Source organism: Chelonoidis abingdonii, chromosome 5 (genome assembly GCF_003597395.2).
Source record: "Chelonoidis abingdonii isolate Lonesome George chromosome 5, CheloAbing_2.0, whole genome shotgun sequence".
Classification (NCBI taxonomy): domain Eukaryota; kingdom Metazoa; phylum Chordata; order Testudines; family Testudinidae; genus Chelonoidis; species Chelonoidis abingdonii.
In genome coordinates, this window is record NC_133773.1 from 145,335,096 (window position 1) to 145,358,060 (window position 22,965).

The 22,965-nt window shown below is 53.2% G+C and overlaps 1 protein-coding gene across 1 annotated transcript; it reads left to right on the top strand.

Moving 5' to 3' along the window:
• Window positions 1-657: 657 nt before the first annotated feature.
• CDC25B (cell division cycle 25B) lies at window positions 658-22,344 on the top strand. The gene is made up of 15 exons (XM_032789711.2): window positions 658-868; window positions 2,583-2,634; window positions 7,429-7,470; window positions 8,307-8,343; window positions 9,007-9,117; window positions 9,678-9,797; window positions 10,399-10,536; window positions 11,051-11,125; window positions 12,296-12,472; window positions 13,755-13,850; window positions 14,491-14,553; window positions 15,092-15,190; window positions 15,710-15,843; window positions 17,125-17,236; window positions 18,126-22,344. The coding sequence occupies exons 1-15, from the start codon at window positions 679-681 to the stop codon at window positions 18,264-18,266; spliced, it is 1,587 nt and encodes a 528-aa protein (XP_032645602.2). The 5' UTR covers window positions 658-678; the 3' UTR covers window positions 18,267-22,344.
• Window positions 22,345-22,965: the final 621 nt, after the last annotated feature.

Sequence of the window (22,965 nt, forward strand, 5' to 3'; positions counted from 1 at the left end):
GTTCAGCTCCCTGGACGTCTTTAGCATCCAGTTTATGCAGCTGAGGATCTGCCCTGTTGTTTTAATCCTCTGGAGATGGATGCTGTGCCACAGAGTCCATCTCTGACTTGGAGCAAATCACTTCCTCTCTGCCCCCTCGGCTTCCCATATCGGCAAGTGGAGATAAGAGGCCTGCCTCGGGATTGTAAAACACTGGGAGGTCCCTGGAGGAAGGGAGCTAAACACCATTATCTCTGGCTCATAGCTAATAATTCTTTCAAGCTAGCTCCCCCTCCTCCACCGCCTTCCTCTGCGGATCTCAGGGCTCCGCAGATGTAAGTGATCGATCCCAGGATGGCTGGCGATAGCCTTATGCCGATTTTTTCCAATGAGCTGGGGCTGGTGGCCAAAATTTTCAAAGGTTGCCGCTGATTTGGGTGCCTTAAATCTGTCTCGGGTTGGGCAGGTGGGGCCTGTTTTTTTTTTTTTTTTTTTTTTTCCCTCCAGCACCTCCTGAAAACCAAGCACTGGGTGTCTCAAGTTGGGCACCCAAAATCAGTGGACACCTAAGAAAACATAGGCGTGAGAGACTCGCCAAAGATCCAGTGAGTCCATGGCGGGGTTAGCATAAGAGAAACCCAGGAGTCCTGAACCAGGGTGCCTTGCCAAACCGCTGGCCCTCCTCCTAGGTGGGTCACCATGCCTCTTGCTTGGCTTGCCTGCTGGCTTCTGAGTAACTGTGTTCTCTGCCCCCCCTCCAGTCCATATGACACCCCAAAGAGGAAGACGCTGGGGATCGGCTTCAGGAGTGAATGGTCTTCGCTGTCACAGGACTCCGTCTCGTCTGAGTCGTCGCAGGACTCCGGGTGGTCCGAGTCTTTGGATTCAGGTCAGCACTGCCGTGGAGTGGGGATGGAGGTGGGGCCACTCCCTTGGCTTTTGTCCCTGGACGCTGAGGCATGGCCAGGTCTCCAAGTGCAATTGATTTTTGGAGAGTGTAGGGGGAGGTCTCCCATGTCTTTGTACCACTTACCCACCATGCGGTTTGCAGCGCTGGGCCTCTCAGGCAAAGCATGTCAAGGCCTGGAATAGCGTGGAAGAGGTACCGTGCTGCAGACTGGGTATGAGGAGCAAGCGGCATAGGCCAAGCTGTGTGTGTGGGAGGCCCAGGACTGGCACCGCAGGGGGCTGCGGGTCAGGGTTGAAGCATGCAAACACATTGCCTGCCTCTGGGCCGTGCGGTCCACAGCTCATGTCCATGTGAACTAAATTCCTTCTCATTTAAACAGATCCCGGCTGTGTCTAGGCTCGGCCTTTGCTGTCCCCGTTGTGGGGGGAACGTCCGTGAAAGAGACACTCTTTCATTTGGCCCTCTCACCTTCCTATGGGGAGAGCCTTCATTTCCCGTTGGGAGCTTCATAGAATCCTAGAATATCAGGGTGGGAAGGGACCTCAGGAGGTCATCTAGTCCAACCCTTTGTTCAAAGCAGGACCAATTCCCAACTGAATCATCCCAGCCAGGGCTCTGTCAAGCCTGACCTTAAAAACCTCTAAGGAAGGAGATTCCACCACCTTCCTACGTAATGCTTCCTAAGGTCCAGAGCAGGTCTCCAGCCAGTGTGGGAAGCCAGGGATGCTCTGAGTGGAGGGGAAAGGGTGCCTAGGGATCCAATTCTTGCCTGATTGAATTTCAATGAATGGAATAGGGATGGACAGTTAATGGCCCTCTGGGCTGGGTTTTGTTTACTCTATTATCACTGAAAATGATTGGGTTGAAATCTGCTCTCAGCTGCGTTTAAGCCATCTATCTGGAATGCTGCCTGCAGCTGGAGCGGTGTGGCGGGGAGAAATGAGCCTGGCTTGCCTTTAAGTTATTGGCCATCTCCAGATAAGGGAAACCATTGAAGTGGTGGAGGGGTGTGTGTGATTAAAGCAATCCCTCTGGGAGAAGGCAGCAGCTCCAGCACCTCCTGCACTGTGGGCTCTGTGGGGAGCTGCAGTCCAGCCCCCTTGGCCCACGGGGGAGTTTGGGGCAGGCAGAGGTTGGAATCTAGGAAGCCTTCGTTCTATACACTGGGGAAAGTGAGAGAGAGAGAGAAGCAACCGTATGGAACAAGACTCTTATTCCCTATGTGGAGAGCAGTGACTGCTGCAGAGCACAGGGCATCCGGACTTCTGGGTTCAATTCCTGTCTCTGGGAGGGAGTGTGTCTTGTGGCTGCAGCCATGGAGACTGGGAGATAGGACTCCTGCGTTCTCTTCTCAGCTTGGCACTGACTTGCTGTGGGCAGGTCACTTCCCCAGTCTATAAAATGGAGATGACACTTGACTAATTAACCGGGGGAGGCTTAATTTAACCTTGGAAGGAACAGCAGGGGCTAGTGTGCTTGGTTCCCCTAATCGGAACGAACTTTAAATCCATCTTGGCTTGTGGGCAGCTTGGTGGAGAAGTTGGCAGACCTGGCAGTATCTGCCTTCACCCTGCTGCCGTTCCCCAAGAGGTGAAATGTATGTGAAGGAAGCTGGGGTTTTGCACTCTCGCTACTGCTGGGCCCCCACCTCTGCTTTCCTAGGTTCTTACCCATGGGTGTTTCATTTGCACAGGAGTTGGGCTGGATTCACCTGGACAGCTGGACCCAGAACCCTTTGAAGAAGTGTAAGTTAATGTCTCCTTGTCCTTGTCACTTGGCCTGTTGGCTCCCACTTAACCCCAGGAAAAGAGGGAGCTACACTATAGCTGGAGTTTTAAGGGTTAACATAGGAGTTTGGGTACATGTATCTTGTGCTGTGATCCTGGGAAGCTTTGCTAAGCAGGGACTGGTCAGGTTAATTCTTGGATGGGAGACCCCCAAGTAAACCTAGATGCTGCCCAAGGTGGTGGTGGTGACTCAGGACTGGTGCTTGTCTCTGGAAGGCAGCACTAAATCAGTGCATCACTAGGGGGTGCTATGCTGCTGGAGGTGCCTGCTGTCAAATCAGAGGTGAGTTTATGGGTTGTCTTTAAAGGCAGGACACTTTCTGCAAACGCTGTTTTGAAATCATTCCATTCTGCCTCCCTGTATTCCCCCCCTCTATCAATTCCTGTCTCAAACTGTGGAGTGAAGTGTTGCTGGGTGCTGTTCAACAGCTTCTGTGTTCCACCCCAGAGGTAGCTGCATTTCAGTAGTGAGGGACTCCTGTCATCCAGTATAAAGTGAAGTTGAAATTGGATCTACTTTTCCAACGATTGTCCACATGTGAGCTTAGTCCATTTTGGGGAGAAGCCTGGGAGGAGGAAGGAGTGGACATCAACCTAGCTACTGCCTCTCAGAGGTGGATTAACCACAGCGATGGAAGAACCCTCCTGATGCTGAAGAAAGTGTCTATGCGACCGCAGTGCAGCTGCACCACTGTGATAGCATTCCTAGTGTAGACATACCTGCAGACAGAACTGGTGGTGTTCTCTTCACTTCTGATGCTGCATCCCCAGGCCTTACTGCAAACTCTCTTAGTGGTGATAGCTGGTGGCCAGGGTATCCATGCACAGATGAGGCCTCAACAAGTCCTTAAAGGGACGACCGGCATCTCTCCAAAGCCATCTGTCACCTGCGGTTTAAAACGCCACATCGGGCGGCTACAGCACTTTAATGAAGACTCTACGCTGATGGAAAAGCGTAGTTAATCCGCCTCCTTGAGAGGTGGGAACTGTGTTGGTGAGAGAAGCTCTCCGATCCACTTAGTGCTGTCTACAAGGGGGGGTTAGGTCGGTGCAACTCCATTGCTCAGGGGGGTGGATTTTTTCACACCCCTGAGTGATGTAGATGTACTGATATTGGTCTGTAGTGTAGAGGAGACCCAAGGGGCTCCTGGGCACTGATGAACCTGGAGCTCAGGCTTTCAATAAATGATATGGGCAGAGGGTTCTTTAGTCCCTTTGAGATTTGAGACTGGAAATCGGTGTTAGTTATTCCGTTCTGGACATAAGCTTTTGTTTTCAAGCTGAGCTTAAAGATTTCTGTGCTGGATTGTTTCTTCACTGGAGTTACATCAGCTTAATACTGGGATGAAGGGATGGAGCAATTGGGCCCTCTGGGCTGTGGCTATCAGAGTCTGAAATCTTTCTTGGCGTTCAGAAACCAGCTAGCTGTAGAAAGATCACGGGCCAAGTTCATCTCTTGTGCAACTTCCCCAACAGTCTGAGTCGGGCTCTGCTTCAAACAGAACTCGGAGGCGGAATCGATTGCATGTGGGAAATCAAAGGGAGCACTAGCACTCACTTAGGTGTTTTATGGCACTGTCACTGGGCCAGATTGGTTACACGGGTGTGAATGTGGAGTAACTGCTCTCCCTGGTGACATCCAGGGTCCTGGACAGCATCTCCAAAATTCCTCCCCATTGGGTTCAGGTGTGAAGGCAGTAAAAGGAGGAGGGGATCTTAAACCCACCGCTCCAGCCAGATGAAGGCGGCATGGTGGTCACTGTGGTCTGCTCTCTCACACACTGCAGTTTGCTGCTGCCTGTGGCTGCCTGAGTTCCTGTTAACAATTGTCTTCTGGGTGGTAGTTCTGCATTTGCTCTTGAAAGTCCCTCCTCTTGAATGGCTCAGGATTCCTGTTGTGGGTGGGGGCTGTTCTGAACAGGGCCACTGTGTTATGCTTAAACAGAGCACAGGAGATTTTTTTTTTATATATAGGGGAAAAGGCAACATGCCACATTTATTGAGAATATAGCAATTAGCCTATGTTTTTTAGTTCTATACATGTATACATACATTATGCACAAAGTTTTGCTAGTTGATATTCATAGTTATTAGTTTGAAGTTTGGATTCATTTAGTGGCCCGCCAGATTGGTTGTAGAGGGGAGCCGGGCTTTGTTGGTTGCGATTGGATGCTTTTGGAGTAGTGGCAAGACAAACACAAAGTTTTATGGCAAAGCATTTTGTTTTTATAGGTTGTGGTGTGTGGTGTGTGTGTGTGTGTGTGTGTGCGCAGTTTATGGATTTTGCTGTGTTACTTTGTGATTGGTTATTTTTTAATTGGTGTTATTTTTTGGTGGCTTAAACTATTTTTGAGAGGGTTGTTTTGTTTGGTTTTGATTTAATTATTTTGTGTGTTAAGGGTGGTAGCTTTCATTTAAAGGTTGTCAGTCTGCCCCTCCTCAGCTACACATGTGTGTTGGCCTTTTTTGAGTCTTTTCAGGTTTTTTATTTTTTTATTTATTTACATTTTTTTGGTCATCTGGCTTCAGAAATGGCCTTTACCCCGTATTTTTCCCTGATGCGTACATTTCCTATTCCCACAAACCATTCTTTGCAGAGACCTTCAGAAGGTAACAAATAGCAATGTTTTATGTTAAACAAAAAAGGCATCATAAATTAGGCCTTACTAAATTTTGTAACTGTCCGTTTCCACCCTGGTGCCTGGGCCTCTGAAATTTGTCTAATTTAATTAACATACACAGACAAAATCCTATTTATTACTTACAAGGCATAAAAAGGGCTAATACTAGTATTTACTATTCTATTTATTTATTTTAATACCTTAATTTTTACTGTAAAACATACACTATATATAGCCAAAACAATCAATTCTATAGCACAGTACCCATGGTCCGACAGCTGGAGACCTGGCAGTGAGCGTGAGATGCTGCGTGCAGGTGTTAGATCTGGGGAAGGGGGTTTAGTCCTGATTAAAACAAGGACCAAGTGTTTCACTCTGAAACTGCTTTGCACTGACGTCAACAGCTGCACACGCTGCACGCGAGCTGGTGATCGGGGACCCTCCTGGGCCCTTGGAACCTCTATTGTCTATTTTGATTGACATCTTACATTTAAAAAAGAGGCTGCTGCATCTGGCCGAGCAACTGCTCTCCTCCCGCGATCGCTCACTTATCCTTTCCCCCTCGCACCTGCTCTGACGGTTTGGGAGGAGTCCCCCCCACCACAGATGTGCTGCAGAATGTGTAACTTCGGTGGGGAGGTGAACAGATGGTTCCTGGGGCGGCTCTGCCACATGCCTGCACTCCCTAAGCTGGCTAGTGGGAGCCCCTGGGTTACCAGGTGATCCAGGGGTTGCTAGGCAGGCTGGAAGATTGAATTCCACAAGGGAGAGAGTCCAAAGGTTGCAGCCCCCCCACTCCTCTTGTCCTGAATGAATTGGGGCTGGGCACACTGGCATGTGCTGAGTCGCAGCCCTCTCCCATTGTGCCGCCACACTTCACCCCTCCCGACCAGCTGCTCAGGTCAGGCCTGGGGCCTTGATCTGACAGACACCCCCCTCCCACCAGGGCCTCCATTTACATACAGGTGGAAAGCAGCCGCTTCAGGCCAGTTGCTATAGAAATGCCCCCGCTACCCGAGCCTTGCTCTGCAGCCTGGCTCACAAAAGGCGCTTTTATTGGCTTCCTTTCTGGGAGAGCTTTGTCCCCGGCTGGCTTCAGAGAGCCCCGTGCCCGCGCCCCACCCAGCCAAGCTTTGATTTAACTTCATATGATTCAGAACTAGGTCAGCAGCAGCCGCGGCGGCTTCTTGGATTGTTTTTCTCCAAGCCCACCCGGTTGTTCGGCGGGCGTTGAATTAATCTGTGCTCCGTAACTCAAGTGGCACGACACGTCTCGTGCACACAGGGAGCCAGCGTCCCTTCAAGGACTTGCCCCCACAAGGGTTTAAACCTGACTGTCATCAGCTGTACTCAGACACGGCTTAACCTCACATGCAGCCAGGGCCCTCGTCTGTATGTTGGGGCTTTACAATCCTGCAGGCTGACAGGCACCATGCGGAAAGTGACCTCAAATTCTGGGGGCTTCTGTGTTTAGGATGTGCAACTTATGACAGTTTAGGCCTGTTTTTTTTTTTTCCGTATAAATATGCAAACGGCCTTTGTGATGCCTGATTTCCTGCCCCCCAACTCCATCTGAAGTCAGTGGTTGCACAGGATCCCGCAGGCCCAGATTCAGAGATGCCCGAAACCAGTAGCCACTCAACAACCTGGGCTGTTATGACCTCAAGCAGTGCTGGGACGGGAACCAAGGTGTCTGGCCTGTACTCGAAACCATCACCATCCTTGTTAAGCAGCTTCCCTGGCTGGATTGTGGGGCAGGAGGCGTTAGAGGGGATGCAGGGATGCAGGGTGATGGGAGTTCAGACCCATGGACCAGATCGCTTCTCAGTTGCTTTTTGGAGCTGTCTCCCTCCCTCCTGCACTGTCCCCCTCTCCTTTTACCAGCTGTGAAGCCGTGTTGGGCCAGATGGCTTCATCACTGGGTGCGTGGAGTATGGTGCTGCTCCCTGGGCTCCTGCTTGTGGAGTGAGCAGCTCAGTGTGAGGAAGGGTGGCAGAATTGGGCCCGGGAGTTAAAACCTCTCTTTAACCTCTCCCTGGGCAGCCAGGGCCACTGTACATTGGCTCAGATGCAGGCCCTTTGCTTGTGTGAACGTGAACGTAACACGTGGTGCCTCCCTCTCCTCCTGCAGCTTTGAGAAAGCAGTTCTGCAATCGGGAAGAGTTGTCAAAGGGTAAGTGCACTGACCTTTCTTTTCCTCCCTCCTCGTGCTAAAAATTTGTAAAGCCTGATTTTTATCCTCTGCAATCTCTCCTCCCTGTGCTGCACCCCTACATGCATGCTGAATCCAGGGGAAGGGAAGAGCCCAGCTCCTCCGTGCGGATCTGGTCATTCGGATTTTATTTCCCACTTGGGGCAGGGTTGATCGGGTCCCTAACAAACCTCTGGCAGTGTCCAGCCGCCAACATACAGCCCACATCCATTGCTGTCCCACCTGCGTGGCAGGGGGCAGCTGCTGTTTGCCCTCTCGAGAGCTTTCCTCCCACCTTGCCGTGTTCAGAGCGTTGATCGCTGAAAGGAAAGACCTTAATGCTGTGTCCAGACCGCTGAGCGGCAGGGGAACGGAGCTGTGCTCACAAAGGCAGTGCCATCAGCCCGGAGCCCGGTTCTTATTCACTCTAAGGCCACTTTCCACTGCACCCCTCAGAGAAAAATTGAGTGTGACAGCAACCCGGTTCTGATCTGAGAGCCCCTCACACTGCCAGAATGGTGTGAAGCAGCCTTCATTCATGCATCCGAGAATCTAGCCTGCCCCTCCTGTATAGCAACCTGCCACAGAAATTTGCTTCCCCTGCCCTGTAAGTTTTGGGAGGGTCACGTGTGAGCGCTGGTTAGCTGGGGGGTTGCCTGCACTGGTCAGTTCTTGCAGGGTCTCTTGGTGGCTTTTGGGGCCTGAGCAGGAAGGGGAGGGTGGATTCAGGACACAGCCTCTGGCAGAGGATTGCAGAAGGAATGCTGTGCTACATAGCTGACCACCACCCAACACCTTTTCCTGCTTTGTCTTTTTAGCAAAAGATTCCCCGTCCGGAGGATCCACTCCCTGCCGGTGAGTCCCCGTCTCCTCTCTGCGGATCTGACTGCACAGCCGGAAGCGCTGGCTTCGGGGAAGCCCAAGGGCGACAGCTTCTGACCTGCTGCCCAGGGTGACTGGTGCTGGCTGGCTGCTGTGCTGGCCAAGGAGATCTGGCCTGGGGGGAGCCCACGGCTACTGGCCCATGACAGAGGGGAGGGATTCAGGGTTTGTGGTGTGCAGCTCATCCCTTAAGGGGTGAGCGTATTGCTACTTCCCCTACCCCCCCTTTCCTGTCTCTGGGCTAGAAGCGTCCGTGATGGGCTCTGAAGGGAGCAGCATCCAGCACACACAGTGGGTCAGTCCCCTGTCATGTGCTTGGGTGGGGGTAGAAAGAGCCCCCAGGTGCTGCGCTGAAGTGGGGAAATAGGTGACCCACTGATGGCAAACCCGTGTCAGAACTGTGGCCCCTGGAGAGATCATAAGAATGGCCAGATTGGGTCAGACCAAAGGTCCATCTAGCCCAGTGTCCTGTCTGCCGACAGTGGCCAGTGCCAGGTGCCCCAGAGGGAACGAAGAGAACAAGGCAATTATCGAGTGATCCAGTCTCAGCTCCTAGGGAAGGCCCCTGTGGCCCCTGAGTGGTGGCAGGAGCCTGTGCAGCAGCAGGTTTGATGATCTCTCCCTCCTCTCTTCCAGGAGAGGCTCCTGGGTACCAGCCCTGCCCTGAAAAACATTTCCAATGCCAAGGAGTTCAGCAGCCCAGAGACACACGACCGATCCTTGCACCGGAAAGAGAACAAGGAGAATGTGAGTCGGGAGGCAGAGAAGGGACGGACGGAGGATGTGACGGGAGATCAGATTCCAAGACCTGTCCCAGCCCCACCACTGAAGGAAGGAGCTGGGTGGGCTTGTCCCTTACAGCCACGTCCCATCTAGTTCCTGCTGAAGCATGAAGGGGTCTCGCCTTCTGGAGATGTTCCCAGATACTCAGCTTGAATTCTCTGCTCAGTTTCATCCCAAGCCTTTTAGCTTCACCCCTCCAGTGGCAGCCCCTTTCTCATCAGCCTGACCCTCCCATCTCACGAGCCCAGAAAAGGGCTGGTCTCAGGCAGGTGGGGCTTAGCCCTGGGCTCATATAGCCTCTGTCCTCTGCGAACCGTCGTGCCCTGGCCCGGGGAGCCGGTGTCTGTGGCACAAGCCCTTCGGCGCTGGCGGCTGAGTCATGTCCACTCAAGCCAGGGCTGCGTCCTGCTTGGATGATGTGTTGCTGGTGAGCACTCTGAGAGTGGGTGGCCCAGAAGGGCTGGACGAAATGCCTGTGGAGTGCATCCCCGGTCGGGTAATGTTCAGGCCTTTTGCCTTTGCAGGCAGGGTTTGTATTTAAGATCCCGCTGAGGCCCACCAATCACTGCCAGCTTCACCCCTTTGATGGGAACAGCGAGAAAGACCCTTTTGCACAGAGACCAAACTCCGCCCCGGACCTCCTGGTGAGCGCGGGATGGGGGTGGGGTGTGTGTGTGTGTGTGTGTGCGCGCGCGCCTGGCCGTAGGGAGGCCTCACCAGTGATTCCAGCTGCACTTAACACCTGCTGTTAATGTGGTGATGCCAGCGCCCAGGAGCCTGCCTGACGCAGGGTTTCTCTTTGGATTAATCCCCATCATCTCCATAACACCCGTGCTGCCTTATGGACCCAGGTGGAGATGTGTAAATACAGGAACTGCCCATGGCTGAAATGCAGCTGTTTCTGGGGCAGGGTACAGTCCACGTCTAATAGTGACTGTCAGGGATGGGAGGTGAAGGAGGTACCAGGTCAGGATCTGTCCCTTTCTCCGGCAGCACCTGGCAGGCAGCAAGCTAGCTCTGTGCTTTGGGATCCCTAATTGCTGCAGTGGCCGAGACTTGGGGCCGCGTCTCGTGCCCTGGCTTTGCACTTCCTGGTGGCTTGTCCCCAGTTGCACACCTCCTTTGTCAGAGGAGGCCTCCCTCAGAGCCCAGCATCATGGCAGGTCCCATGGCCAGACAGCTCCTGCTCAGTCTGCGGTCCCCAGGCGTGCTCTAACTCCTCCCCCTTTGCTGTGCGCTCCCCAGTGTGGCACCCCCGAGAAGGAGAACATGGGGGTGGAAGCTGAGAGCCCAGTGTGCCTGCGCCGCTCCTCCCTCACCTCCTTCGTGACCGACGAAGAGGACGATGGGTTTATGGAGATCCTGGACGAGGAGGAGCTGAAGGTACAGCGTGCGCGGATCCTCCCTCGCGGCCCCCTAACCTCCTGCAGCCCGGCTGCTCCTGCGGGCTGCTGGGTTGTAGCTTGGGGAGCAATGGCTTCGGGAGCTAACCTTGAGCCTGTGCTCCCATCCTGCTCCAAAATGGAGCACAACCCCATCCACCTGGCTCATGCGCTATCACCCCAGCCCTTCGCGCCTTCCTGGCCTCCCTCAGGCAGGGGCTGTCTGAAGATCCACCACACTCAGTCTGGATGACCTGAATCGCAAATGAATGTTAATGGGGCAAATATAGCTAGCAATCTGCGGAGAGCAGGTTTTAGGGAAACCCTCTGGCCCCTTGTGAGAACCACAGGGTCTGTCTGGCTCCTGCAGCCTCTCAGTAGCTTGTGATTTGCCAACTCCTGTCTTGTTCTCCCCATCAAGAGGGGAGGATGGGATGGGGCTGGTTGGAACCCATTGCCTCATGCGTTCGCTTTCTCTTTCTGTGATCCCGCTGATCCCGCTGCCGCTTCCTCAGAACGATGCGGATGTGCCGCCGGGGATGGAGAACTTGCTGACTGCCCCACTGGTGAAAAAGGAAGGCGCTGATCTGGTATGTGAGAACCTGGCGCAGGGTTGGGGCCACTCCTTCCAGCGAACTGGCAGGGGTGAAAGGTGCCAGGCGAGCCAGCCTGGAGACTGTGCTCCCCTTGCTCTGAAGGGGCCCCCGGGTGCTCTCTGCTGACGTGCTGGGGTCAGTCTGAGGACACCTCACCAAAGGCAGCTGAATTGAGACTCCTGGCACCTTCCTCCCCCCACCCCCCTCCACTGTAGCCACTGGATGGCGTGACCTGAGGTCACTACTAGCCTGGCCCAGATGGGAATGGGTGACCAGGAGGGTGTCTGTGCGTGCGAGACACTGACCATAGTGACATGTTGGAGTCTAAGGCAGAGGTGGTCAGCCTGTGTCTCCGAGCCACATGTGGCTCCTTGTCTAGGTACCAACTCCAGGGCTGGAGCTACAGGCGCCAACTTTCCAGTGGGCGGGGGGTTGCTCACTGCTCAACCCCTGGCTTTGCCACAGGCCCTGTCCCCTCCACCCCTTCCCTCTCCTGAGCCTGCCATGTTCTTGCTCCTGTGTACTGCACATTGCAGTGGGCGGGAAGGGGAGGCGCAGAATGGGGGGGCTGGAGGGGAGTAGCAGATGGGGGGCCTGTTGAAGTGTTACTGTGGCTCTTTGGCAATGTACATTGGTAAATTCTGGCTCGTTCTCAGGCTCAGGTTGGCCCCCCCAGACTAAGGGATTTCTCAGGCTACTATTGTGGTTGCAGAGAGGGCGGGGGGAGGAGGTATGTTTTCACACCCTGTGCTGAGAGCTGGGTTAAGAGACCCCACCCCTCTCACACACCCCCGACCGCTGAGGCAGGCTCGGTGGGAGGCCTTTCTGTAAAGTGAATTGGTGTGCATGGAGCAAGGGCCAAGCGATGGGGGGCTGGGTTCTGCACCTCCTTCTCCTCCCTGAGCCCCACTGACACCAAATCGGAGTCGCTCCCCTGCAGGGGTGTGGCTGGGAGCAGAATTAGGCCCGTGGCCTTTTGGCATCTCCTAAACCGAGCGCGAAGCCAAATTCGGCATGCTTGGGTCAAACTGCCACCCCCGTGAATGTGAAATGGGGCACACAAGGCCTGCGCCTCCGGGGCCGCGGCAAACGGCTGCTCCGTTCCCAGGGGTGAGCGAGAGGCCAGAATGAGGCTCTAACCGCAGCTCACTCTCATCCATGCAGAGGTCGGTGAGACCCAGCAAATGTCGCCAGCTCTTCAGGTCCCCCTCCATGCCCAGCAGTGTGATCCGGCCCATCCTGAAGCGTCTGGACAGGCCGCAGGACAAAGACACTCCGGTCAAAACCAAGAGGCGGAAGAGCGTGGCTGGCACCCCGATCGAGGAGAAGACGGAGGAGCCGGTAGGTGATATGGAGAAGGACTTGGGGCCAGGGAGATCTCTCTTTCTCCATTTCCTGGCTCCAGAACCTACCAGCCCAGGGAGGGCTGGCTACCAGACACACTGGGATATGCTTCGAGACCTCCTTTCCCCCCAAAGCCTTCAGCAGCTAGGGCTGTTCTGTAGGCATCTGGAATGGCCCAGCCGGCCATCTGGAAATCAGTGGGTGGTAGGGGGAAGCCTCTTGGCTAGCTCCGCCATGTCGTACGTCCTTCTCCCGCAGGACTGGAACATGGGCGCCAGCGCTTCAGAAATCGAAAGGTGCTGCCCCCTTAAATGGGGGGTATTTTCCCCATGCCTTGCACCTTGCAAATTGGTTTTTCTTCATTCTTCCCTCCTCCTGCCATCCTGGGAGGAGCAAGCGATTCTCTGCTGTAACCCAGCTGGAATCTCCAACCTCCGTATAGCCCACCTGCGCTCCAGCCTGTCGCTCGCAGACAGCAACAAAGAGCAGCCAGGAAGACGGGGTGGGTGAGATCTAAGAGCTACAGCCGAGACGAGTCGCTGTCAAGCTCTGTTGCAGCCCTCGTGAGCCTGGTACTTGGTTGCTAGGTGTCCTTCCTGGCGTTCCTGCGAAGCAGCTGTAAGATGCTCCTGTATCGGAACCCTGTGCTCCTGCTGCTGTCCCTGTCTCTCGCTCGTGGTGCATGAATCTAAGGAACTACACAACATTCAAGGCAATGGAGGGGAGTGATCCAGACCCACTGACTTCTATGGGGCTGATCACATGAGTTGAAGGCTTCAGGCTTCTTGCCTCTTTAGATTCTGGCACGCCCATGTGATTAAAACCAGGATGGAGCAAACTGCATTAACCATATAGCTGCAAAATCTGGCAGGATTGGTGGTGATCCAAGTATCTGTGCTGGGAGCATAAATATCTGTGACCGTTGTGTCTGTTCAACCCAATCTTTAGGGCCAGGTGGAACAGTTTACCCAGGGTCGTGGGGGATTTTCCATCCCTGACAGTTTTTGAATCAAGATGGGTTGTTTTTCTAACAACTCGGCTCTAGGGATTACCATGGGGCAGGTCTCTGGCCTGGGCTAGGCAGGAGGTCAGATTAGATGGTCACAATGGTCCCTTCTGGCTTTGCAATCTGTGGGAGCATTCTGATCGTCCTGTCTGACCTCCTGCCTAGCCCAGGCCAGACCCTCCACCACGGGGTTCCTCCGCCCAGAACTGTTAGCTGAGTTCTTGTAGAAGGCTCTCAATATTGATTTGATATCCGGTCTCGGTTTCCTCCTAGAAATCAAGGCTGTTGCGCTCCAGATCCTTCTGCCATGATGAGATTGAGAACATCTTGGATAATGATCACCTAGAACTCATTGGGGATTTCTCAAAGGTATTGGGGGCGGGGGAGGGAAAGAGATAAGAAAAACCCCATTGTACTAAATCAAAGCTTGCCCTCAAAAGTTATTGAAACCTTCCCTGGGCTGTGTTGGAAACTCAGTAGCGCCTGCCCTTGCATGGGCCGTGAAATGGACTAAACACTGACGTAAGACAGACCAGTCTAATGTCATTGTCCAAATGGAAAGAAATGCCTGTTTGTGAATCGTGCCTGGCATTTTACAGATAAGACAGGGGCAGTGGATTCTCCCATCTTGCCCCTTCCTTTACACCCAGGCCAACTTTATAAAAGCTGCCAGATCAAAATGGTGCCAGCTCCACCCCAGTTGTACAATTACAACAGGAGAGAGGGCAGAATTGGTCCCACTTTGAGATTTCAAACCCACAGATAAACGTTTGGTTTGAAACAACTGTCTGCCTCAGAGTGGTAAAGGGATGATTCTTTTGGTCTTAATGAGTTTTAATAAAACTCTTCCAAAAATGTAAACTTGAATTGATAGTGCCCCTTTATAAAGTTCTGATCTAAGGTACCGTTCAGAATGCTGGGAAATACTCTAAAACCCATCACCCCAGCTCTGGATAAATCGCACGAGGAAAGAGGTTAACTTGGGTCGCTAACTGCCCCTTTGTTGTAGGCGTATCTTCTACAGACTGTGGAAGGGAGACATCAGGACTTGAAATACATCTCCCCAGACATGGTAAGGAGGCAACTGATCAGGACTGGGGCTGCAGGTTTATCACAGTGCAGTAAAAAGTTCCAGACGCTGATTTCTTGTTTTGTCTGACTTGCTTCCTGCAGGAAGGCTCAGAGTGGGTCCCCTCCCCAGTGTGGAGGGGAGCCCCTCAGGCGTGGGACAGATGGACGGCAAGCTCTGTCCACTGTGTCCTGCTTTCCGGCCCCTCCATCCCCTCCTAAACCAGCTGGGATTAGCGTAACAGCGCTGGGGCGGAGAGTGCTGCTGTGGCTGGCTGATGCCCCCCCATTTGCAGTGAGCAGCCATTATACCCAGGACTGGTACTAAATCTGCTCTGTGACTTCACCGTGACACCCTGCAGTCCTCCCTGTGACCATCACGGGTTTAGGCCTGATTCTGCAGCCCAGAGTCAGAACTCCAGCTGTTTAGCCTGAGCAGTGGCCATAGGGCCAGGCCCTGGAGGAACGGGGGCTTGTTTCCGCTGGTGGAACGGCACAGTCCCGCATCAAGTGACCGCGCACTTTTCTTCTCTCCACTGCAGATGGTGGCCGTGCTGAACGGCCAGTTCAACAGCCTCATTGAGAACTGTGTGATCGTGGACTGCCGGTATCCCTACGAATATGAAGGGGGTCACATCAAGGTCAGAACTGCTGCCTTGTTTCTCTGTTTAACCTTGAAAGGCAGAATGACCTAGTGCTGTGAGACAGGAGCCAGTGCTTGGCAGTTCCGCTCTCCTCCGTGATCCAGGGTCAGTCTTTCAAGCAGAAACGCTGAAACACAAGTGCCAAACTCTAGGCACCCAAACAAGTGGGCTGATACTCTTCACGAGGCTGAGCTCCTGCAAATTCCCTTCACTTGATTGGGGGTACAGGTGCTTAATGGGTTTGTGGGCACTGGACAGAGACCCCAGGGGCAGATAACAGTGGTGGATGTGAACACTGCCCTTGGCAAAGAGTGGGGATGGGGAAATGTCAGTTGTGTAGCATTGTTCACCCATTGCACAGGCTGAGTGATGCGCAGTGGCGCAGGGAATTGGGTCTCGTTTTCTTAGATTTCTGTGGTCCTGTAGGATTTTACACCTCCTGCTGCTTCTCTGGGTTAGTGAAAAAGGGGAGGGTCTTTCCTGCTCCCTCTGACAGGGAAATGTCCTTTCCTCCAGGGGGCTGTGAACCTGCCACTGGAGCAGGACATAGAGGACTTCCTGCTTAAGAACCCCATCGTCCCCTTGGACGTGCAGAAGAGGGTGATCGTGATATTCCACTGTGAATTTTCTTCGGAGAGGGGTCCCAGAATGTAAGTGGGCCACAAGCTGCGTGGGTGCAACACGTCCTCCCAACACCGTTGTCTACTGGCCAGAGAGCATGGGGGCTCTGTTTCGACACTGGTGTACTTAAAAGAGCTTGAAACGATGTGGCTGCGGGGGGTTGTTTAAGGACCCGGTTTGACTGTACCAGTCATGAATTGTTTGAACGATCCCGGACCTAGTGATGCCACCCCACCAAATTACAGATCCCAAGGTGCTGGGATGGGAACAAAGCGGCTAATCCCCTGAGCCATTGGGGCCCCAAGAAACTTGTGTGTTGACAGATGGACCTACAAGACTAAATGATAGAGAATCGCCTACGGCAAGGGGTGGCCAGCCTGAGAAGGAGCCAGAATTTACCAATGTACATTGCCAAAGAGCCACAGTAATGTGTCAGCAGCCCCTGCACCTCCCACCCCCCGTCGCTCCCAGCACATGCTGCTGATCAGTACCTCCCGCTCCCTCTCCGCACCTCCCAATCAGCTGTTTTGTGGTGTGCAGGAGGCTGGAGGGGTGGGGGGGAGGAGCGATGGCATGGCAGGCTTGGGAAGGGGTGGAGGGGGGCAGGGCCTGTGGCAGAGCCAGGGGCTGAGCAGTGAGCACCCCCCCGGCCCATTGGAAATTTGGCGCCTGTAGCTCCAGCCCCGGAGTTGGTGCCTATACAAGGAGCCGTATATGAACTTCTGAAGAGCTGCATGTGGGTCTGGAGCCGCAGGCTGGCCACCCCGGCCTGCTGGATCTAGGCTTCCGGAGGACTCTGTCCATTGGCTTGTGGTCCTGTAAGCACTACAGCTCTGTGGTCTTGCCTGTCTTGTTGGGAGAGAACAGAAAGAATCGGAGCTCTCGACTGCTCCTGGCTTGGGTGAATCCCATCTCTACCATTCTCCCTGCAGCTTCCATGTCAGGCTAAATCCTCTCTTCCAGACACTAGGCCTGACCCTTCTCAAACCAGCATAGACCAGGAGCGATGCCATTGAAGTCTGTAGCTGAATGAGGGAAGATCTGAAAGAATTGTGTAGTGCTGCTGTCACATTCCACCCCAGGGGTGGCTGCATTTCACAGCCCAAGTGTGTTTGGGTCATAGGTGTTATAGAAAGCTGTGGGCCAGATCCTCAGTCCAATGTACACTGGCCCAGCTCTGACTTCAGAGCAGCTAGCTAAGGATCTGGCCTAGTCATTCCATGGCACAATGGCATTCAACGCAGACCCTTGTGTGTGCAAAATTAAACCAAGTCAGATGATCTTTAACCTCATGCTTCTGTGTCTTGAAGGTGCCGGTTTGTCAGGGAAAAAGATCGGGCATGCAACGAGTACCCCAACCTGCACTATCCTGAACTGTACATCTTGAAAGGAGGGTACAAAGAATTCTTCCCACAGTACCAAGTAAGTCATGGCAGAGTTTCCCCGTCAGTGAAGCCTGTCTGTCCGTCCCAGAAGCACTGCCCTCGTCTGCGGGGTGCATCCACTGGTGGTACAGGAAGCATAGCCGAGTGTGTGTAACTAAGGCTTGTGCTACCTTCTCTGAGGTTAGCAGATGCCAGGTGGCGATAGCATGCACCAAAATATCTTCTGTGCACCGGCGCATTCACCCTCTGGAATGGGGACAGCCGGTATCCTGGAAGCAAGAGGTTCCAGGATCTGTTTAAAACCTCCAGACATTGAGCCCATGCAGAGCTTGCGGTTGAGCACCGCGTAACAGCGGCATAAGGGGACCAGGAGAGCAGGATGGGTCTCAAAGTGAGGCTTAGAGAAGGGAGGTGACTCACTGTACAGAGACTGGGGCAGCTTGAGTCACAAGAGCCACTGCGTTTCCCCACCCTGGGAACTGGGGCATTATGGGGTGTGAGGTCGTGGTTGAAGGAGAGGCCTCGTGAGCGGGGCTGGTGGTGACCGAGTCCATGGCGAGTTTGAAAACCAAAGAGGGTGCTTTCCAGGCAGCTGCAGGAAGCCAGCAAAGGAGCCAGGGTCTCTGAGGCTAGTTGATAAGCCTATGAAGGGGACCGAGGACGGGGCCAAGAGCAGTCTGGCTGCAGTGCCTTGGGCTTCGTGGCGGTCGAGAAAGGGGCTTGGAGATATCCGGCCTCCTGGCATTGTCACAGGTTTTAGCCACTGCTGTATGTGTGGCTGCTCTGAGCAGGTAAACCAATGGCTGTTCTAAGGGGCTCTTGACTGTAGCAAAGTTGTGGGTGGGAAGGGGCTCGGCCCCTGCTTGGGGTCACCCTGCAGGCGGTTGGCCATTCTGTTAACACGAGCCCTGTGCGTCTGTCCCCAGGCACACTGCGAGCCTCGGGACTACCGTCCCATGCATCACGAGGACTTCAAGGAGGACCTGCGGAAGTTCCGCCAGAAGAGCCGCACATGGGCAGGAGAGAAGAGCAAGCGGGAGCTATACAGCCGCCTCAAGAACTTCTAAACGGGCCCGGGGAAGCTGGGGCAGGGTGTAGGGGGGGCCACAGGGCGACTGCCACATGCATTGAAGAGAAACTTGACACATCTTGCCGCAAGGCTGGGCTGGTTCCCAAGGTGAGAACCGTTCTGCTGAGCCAGTTTCTTTGGACTCGGTTGGAGATCCATCTACTCCTTGGCCAGGAAGCCATGGAACAGAGTAACACATGCGCATACCTCCCATAACCGCACATACCTCCCGTAATAACAGAACCGTGTGGCACTCAAGGGCTTCCGAATCCCCGGGCTCATTGCCATCTCCATGCTGTGAAACTTCTGCCAGGGAGTAGGATTTGTAGCTCTGAGGTTGACCCAGCTCCTCCATGAACGGGTGGTTGCACTGGAGATGGAAGCCAGGCTGGATATTTCAGGTACCATGGAAGGGTCGGGTCGAAGCTGTCCAAGTCTGCGTGTTTCAAATGGCGACTATCCTCTGACCTGATTGGTGGGATCATCTTTCAGCATCTGCAGTGGCACCTGCACTGCCTTGAGGTGAAAACCAGGACGCTGTCGAGCATCTATCAATTGCTACGAGAGGTGTGAGTGTTGAATCAAGCCCCCCCAAAAGCTGTTCTGAGTGTGGATGTGTGTGTCAACAAGCTGTTGTGTCTTCAGTCTCTTGAAAGGTTAAACAAATCAAATGCAATCTGAAGCTGACTCGGGGGAAGGTCGTGCTTGACTGAGTCTTCATTTCTGCCCAGTTCAGTTTTCTAGGGACTCCTGGAGCCAAATGGCCCTTGGGTGCAGCGTGGATTGCTGCCTTAGCAAGGGATGTGGTTTGTCCTTTTAATCTTACATGTGTTATTTAAATCATGGCCAAGAGCGGGAATGCTCCGGGGGTGGGGTGAGGGGGCTAAAAAGAAAGGCCTCGGGGACTGGGGAAGAGCTCCAGGATTTGCCAAATTCAGTGCTGAAAAAAGCTCTGCTAGACAGAGGGGTCCCAGTGCCTTTTCAAATCCCATCTCTTCCACTCGTCAAGGCCGGAACCAAAGGCAAATATCCAGCTCCCCGTCAAGCCGGCTCCACACTCACTTGGGCTTGGATGGGAGGCAGGTGGGGAATTTCCAGCTCCCAGTGACGAATCTTCCAGATCCCCTCGGCTCTGCCGTGGCAGATCTTAGAACCGTCCCCTGCCGATTGCCAACTCACTCCCCCCTGCCCGACGTCAGCAGCCATAGTCTCCAACAGCTAGAGCGACACCCCAGCACTATAGAGCCCTGGCGTCCCCTAAAGCACTCGCCTCTGACTCTAGCCGTGAATAAGCTTGGCTGTCAGCGTCATTGGCATCCTGGCTGTTAACGTCATTGGCATCGATTTAAGCGGAGAGCGAGGGAGAGGGGCTAGCGACCTTGCTGGGAGCGGCTCAGACCCCACAATGGCAGGAACAGGCTACGAATGTGAAGCGGGTGGATGGGCACCACCAGCAAAACAAACCAGTGTATTGAGATGTGCACGGGCCTCGCTGAGTGATTGCAATATAGCCGCTCTGTCATGGCTACCCTGCTGCACCCGGACATCCAGTCTGTTCGTGACCCTCGTTTAAAAGCCCCCCCTCTTCTGGGCAGTAACTTGTTTTGTGAAGTGATCAGTATGGGGGAGTTGTGGGGAGACAGGCAGGGCTCAAATGGAGAAGCAAGATGGTAATCAGAGTGATGTGACTTGGAAAGTGAATTATCTGCAAGACTGAAAGAAGTAGAGGTCGGCACCAGATGCTCACAGTGCCTTTCCAAGCCCTGGCCCTGCGATGGTGGTGAGAAAAGAGTTTGATTGCTATCGTCGTATTCAGAGTTGGGGATTTAGGAAACGGATAAAATCATTTGAGGGTGGACAGAATGGCTTAGACTCAGCTGGAGCCAGCTCTTATTTTATCTGCTCTTAAGGTCAGAAACTGTTCCCTTAACTCCTTTAAGGTCACACCTAGGGTGCCTTTCGTGGCACAAGGTGGAAATACCAACTTCTGCCTGAGGCAATGCTGCTGTGCAGGATTTGTGACCTGATTGAAAGCAAAACCCATGAGGCACCTAGATCAGAGGGTAGCGAAGCATCAAACCTCTGGACAGCGGTGGTCCTGCTAGGCTGCAATATTGCTAGCTCCAGGGGGCCTTGGTTAGCCTAAACCAGCCTCCTTCTCCTCCCCATAGGGGAGGTGGGGATGCTCTGCAGCCTTAGGATTGGCTCTGCTTCCTCCCTCTGCATCACACTGCTGAGATCAGGGAGGCAGCAGAGTCTGGAGGTCAGGGCCACCTTGGTTTTGTTCCTGGGGTAGGCTCTGGGCCTGAGTCTCCTTTTAATTACAGGTGTGAAAACCCAGTTTAGCTCCATTGACTTCAGTGAGGTCAATCCAAATTTGCGTCAGGGTAAATTTAGAGCTGAATTAGGGCTTTAACGTCTTGGTGCCTCAGTTTCCCCACCTCTGTTTTAGGATTTGACGCTGGTGCCCATCACTGTAGTATCTGACCCCCTTCCACAAATACTGACCCGTCTTTGCACCAGTGGGCGAGTGGTAAAAACGCTGTCCGGGGAGCTTGTCATGGGCTTTTGGTGTTCTCTATGACCAGTGGAATTCTGGGGCCGATTCTCCATCAGTGTAATTGCATTGAAACAGTAGGAACCTGACTTCAGGGCTGTTCCATGGGTGTATCTAATGGGTAATAACTAGTGGGAATTGGCCTGATGGAAAAACAGGCTGCGAAATGGAGAATCCTGCAGTCTCTCTGAATAGCCATGTACTAAAACCACCTGGGAGAAATGCTTCAATCCCCTGTTCTGTGATCATCCTGGGCAGCTAGTTCTGTGTTGGGCCTCTCTGGTACTCCCTAAGTATTGAATCTAACTCAGTGGTCCCCAACCTTTTCGTCTGACAGGCGTCAGATGAAGGACCATGGCAGCGGTCAAGCATCTGCCGAAATGCTGCTGAAATTCGGCAGCAGTGCCTCTGGATAACGTTGCGTTTTGGCGGCAAGCGGCGTCATCCAGAGGTGTCGCTTTGGCGGCATTTTGGCGGATGCTTGCTGGCCAGGATGCATGGTGCCCGTGGGCATCGGATTGGGGACCCCTGATCGAACTTAATAGCAAGAAACTAGAAGCACTCAGATGCCCACACTGGGATTCAGCAGCAATGCGGGAAAAGCACTTAAACCGAATTTGCCGCCAAAGAGCAAGACCAGCTGTAGCTTTGTGCCTGCGTAAGGGCCCAGTGCTCTGCTTGCTCCAGCTTCAATCAGGAGTGACTGCATTGGAGTCAGAGGGAGGATGGTGTCCTGTGAAAGGTGAGGCGAGATCAGGCTGTGCCTCCTGCACCAATTTGAGTTCTGAATCTTTGGGAACATTAACTCTTCTATTGCATCTGATGCCAGGTGTGTATGTGATGGTGTTTTTTAATTATTTAACAGATTTTGTATTTTAATAATGCTATTTCCAAATATGTTAAGCGATTTTTATGTAGTGTGTGGGGAGGGCTTCCAGGGTTATCTTTAGTGTATATTTATGACCCAAACATTTCCAATGTCGATTTGTACAAATGATCAAATCAGTCACTCGTGGATGCAACAAGAATAAAATCCTCTGTGGAGGGTAAATGACGCAGTGGGCTGGATTCTGATCCTGCATCTTCCAGCATAGGTATGAAGCAATGCCATTGACTCAAGCTTTAAACCGATCTGGCCCACACCATGGAAATGCTACCCAATCCGCGTTTACACTGGTGTAAATGACCATGAAGTGCAAGGCAGCAGAAAATTGGGCTTGGTGTTTCCCAAATGTCCCTTTGGTGTAAATTTCCTGTCTTTAACATAGCAGTGCTCTGCCCTGACTGATCAGGTGGGGGCTGCCAGGGTTGTACAGGAGACTCATGGGACTGAGGCTGATTGCAGGGTGTTGGGTATTGTGAGTGGTGTGATTGCTTTGTTTTCTTTTGTCTGTACATTTGTGTTAAAAGATTTATACCCCTTCGTGACTTACTTTTCTATGTCTGGGGAGAGGAGACACCTGGTTTCCTATGCAGTGATGTGTAACCACTAGAAAAATAAACCTCTGGGTCAAAAGTACTCCTGATGCGATCAGTGTCCAGCATCGTTGAGCTTTAACTATCCACTACCCAGGGAAGAGGCTTGTCAGGTCGGGTTCCTAGAGTTTGTTCTTCAATCCATGTAAGTCCATTGACTTTGCTGGCTTTACACCAGGAGAATTTGGCTGCACATGTACAAACTCTTTGTGAAAACTGCACTGATGTAGCCACACCCAGAGCAAACTTCCAATACAGCCCTGCTGCAGGGGTGCGAAATAGCTTGCTGGGGTAAGGCCCTGCTGTTCGGAACTGGTAGCACTTCACATACACTTTCACACACCCAGTGCAAACAATTGCATGAACCTTCAGGCTGTCCTTTATTTCTGCAGTGATCCAGGGCGCTTTATGGTCTAGGGAGGTGTAGCAGATTCTGCAGTGTCAAGCCTGTGAATTCCTTGCAAGTCTGCAGGGAGGCAGGCAGAGACCATAAAAGGTTCCAACATACTTGCCAAGCTCCACACAGGACTCCCCTCCTCCTATTTCTGGGATGGTCCGGGCGCCCAAGGAAGGGAATTCCAGGCAAGGATAGTGGGGCCCTGGGCCATTACTTTAAGGGGAATTTGCACAGGATCCGGCTAGGTGCACCTGCACAGATTGCAAG

Excerpts from the sequence above, each read along its gene's own strand:
- CDC25B (XM_032789711.2), top strand. The coding sequence starts at position 679 with ATGCCTCTTGCTTGGCTTGCCTGCTGGCTTCTGAGTAACTGTGTTCTC. Across the intron at positions 2,635-7,428 it reads CCAGAACCCTTTGAAGAAGT|CTTTGAGAAAGCAGTTCTGC; the intron begins GTAAGTTAATGT and ends CTCCTCCTGCAG. Across the intron at positions 12,473-13,754 it reads AGGAGAAGACGGAGGAGCCG|AAATCAAGGCTGTTGCGCTC; the intron begins GTAGGTGATATG and ends GTTTCCTCCTAG.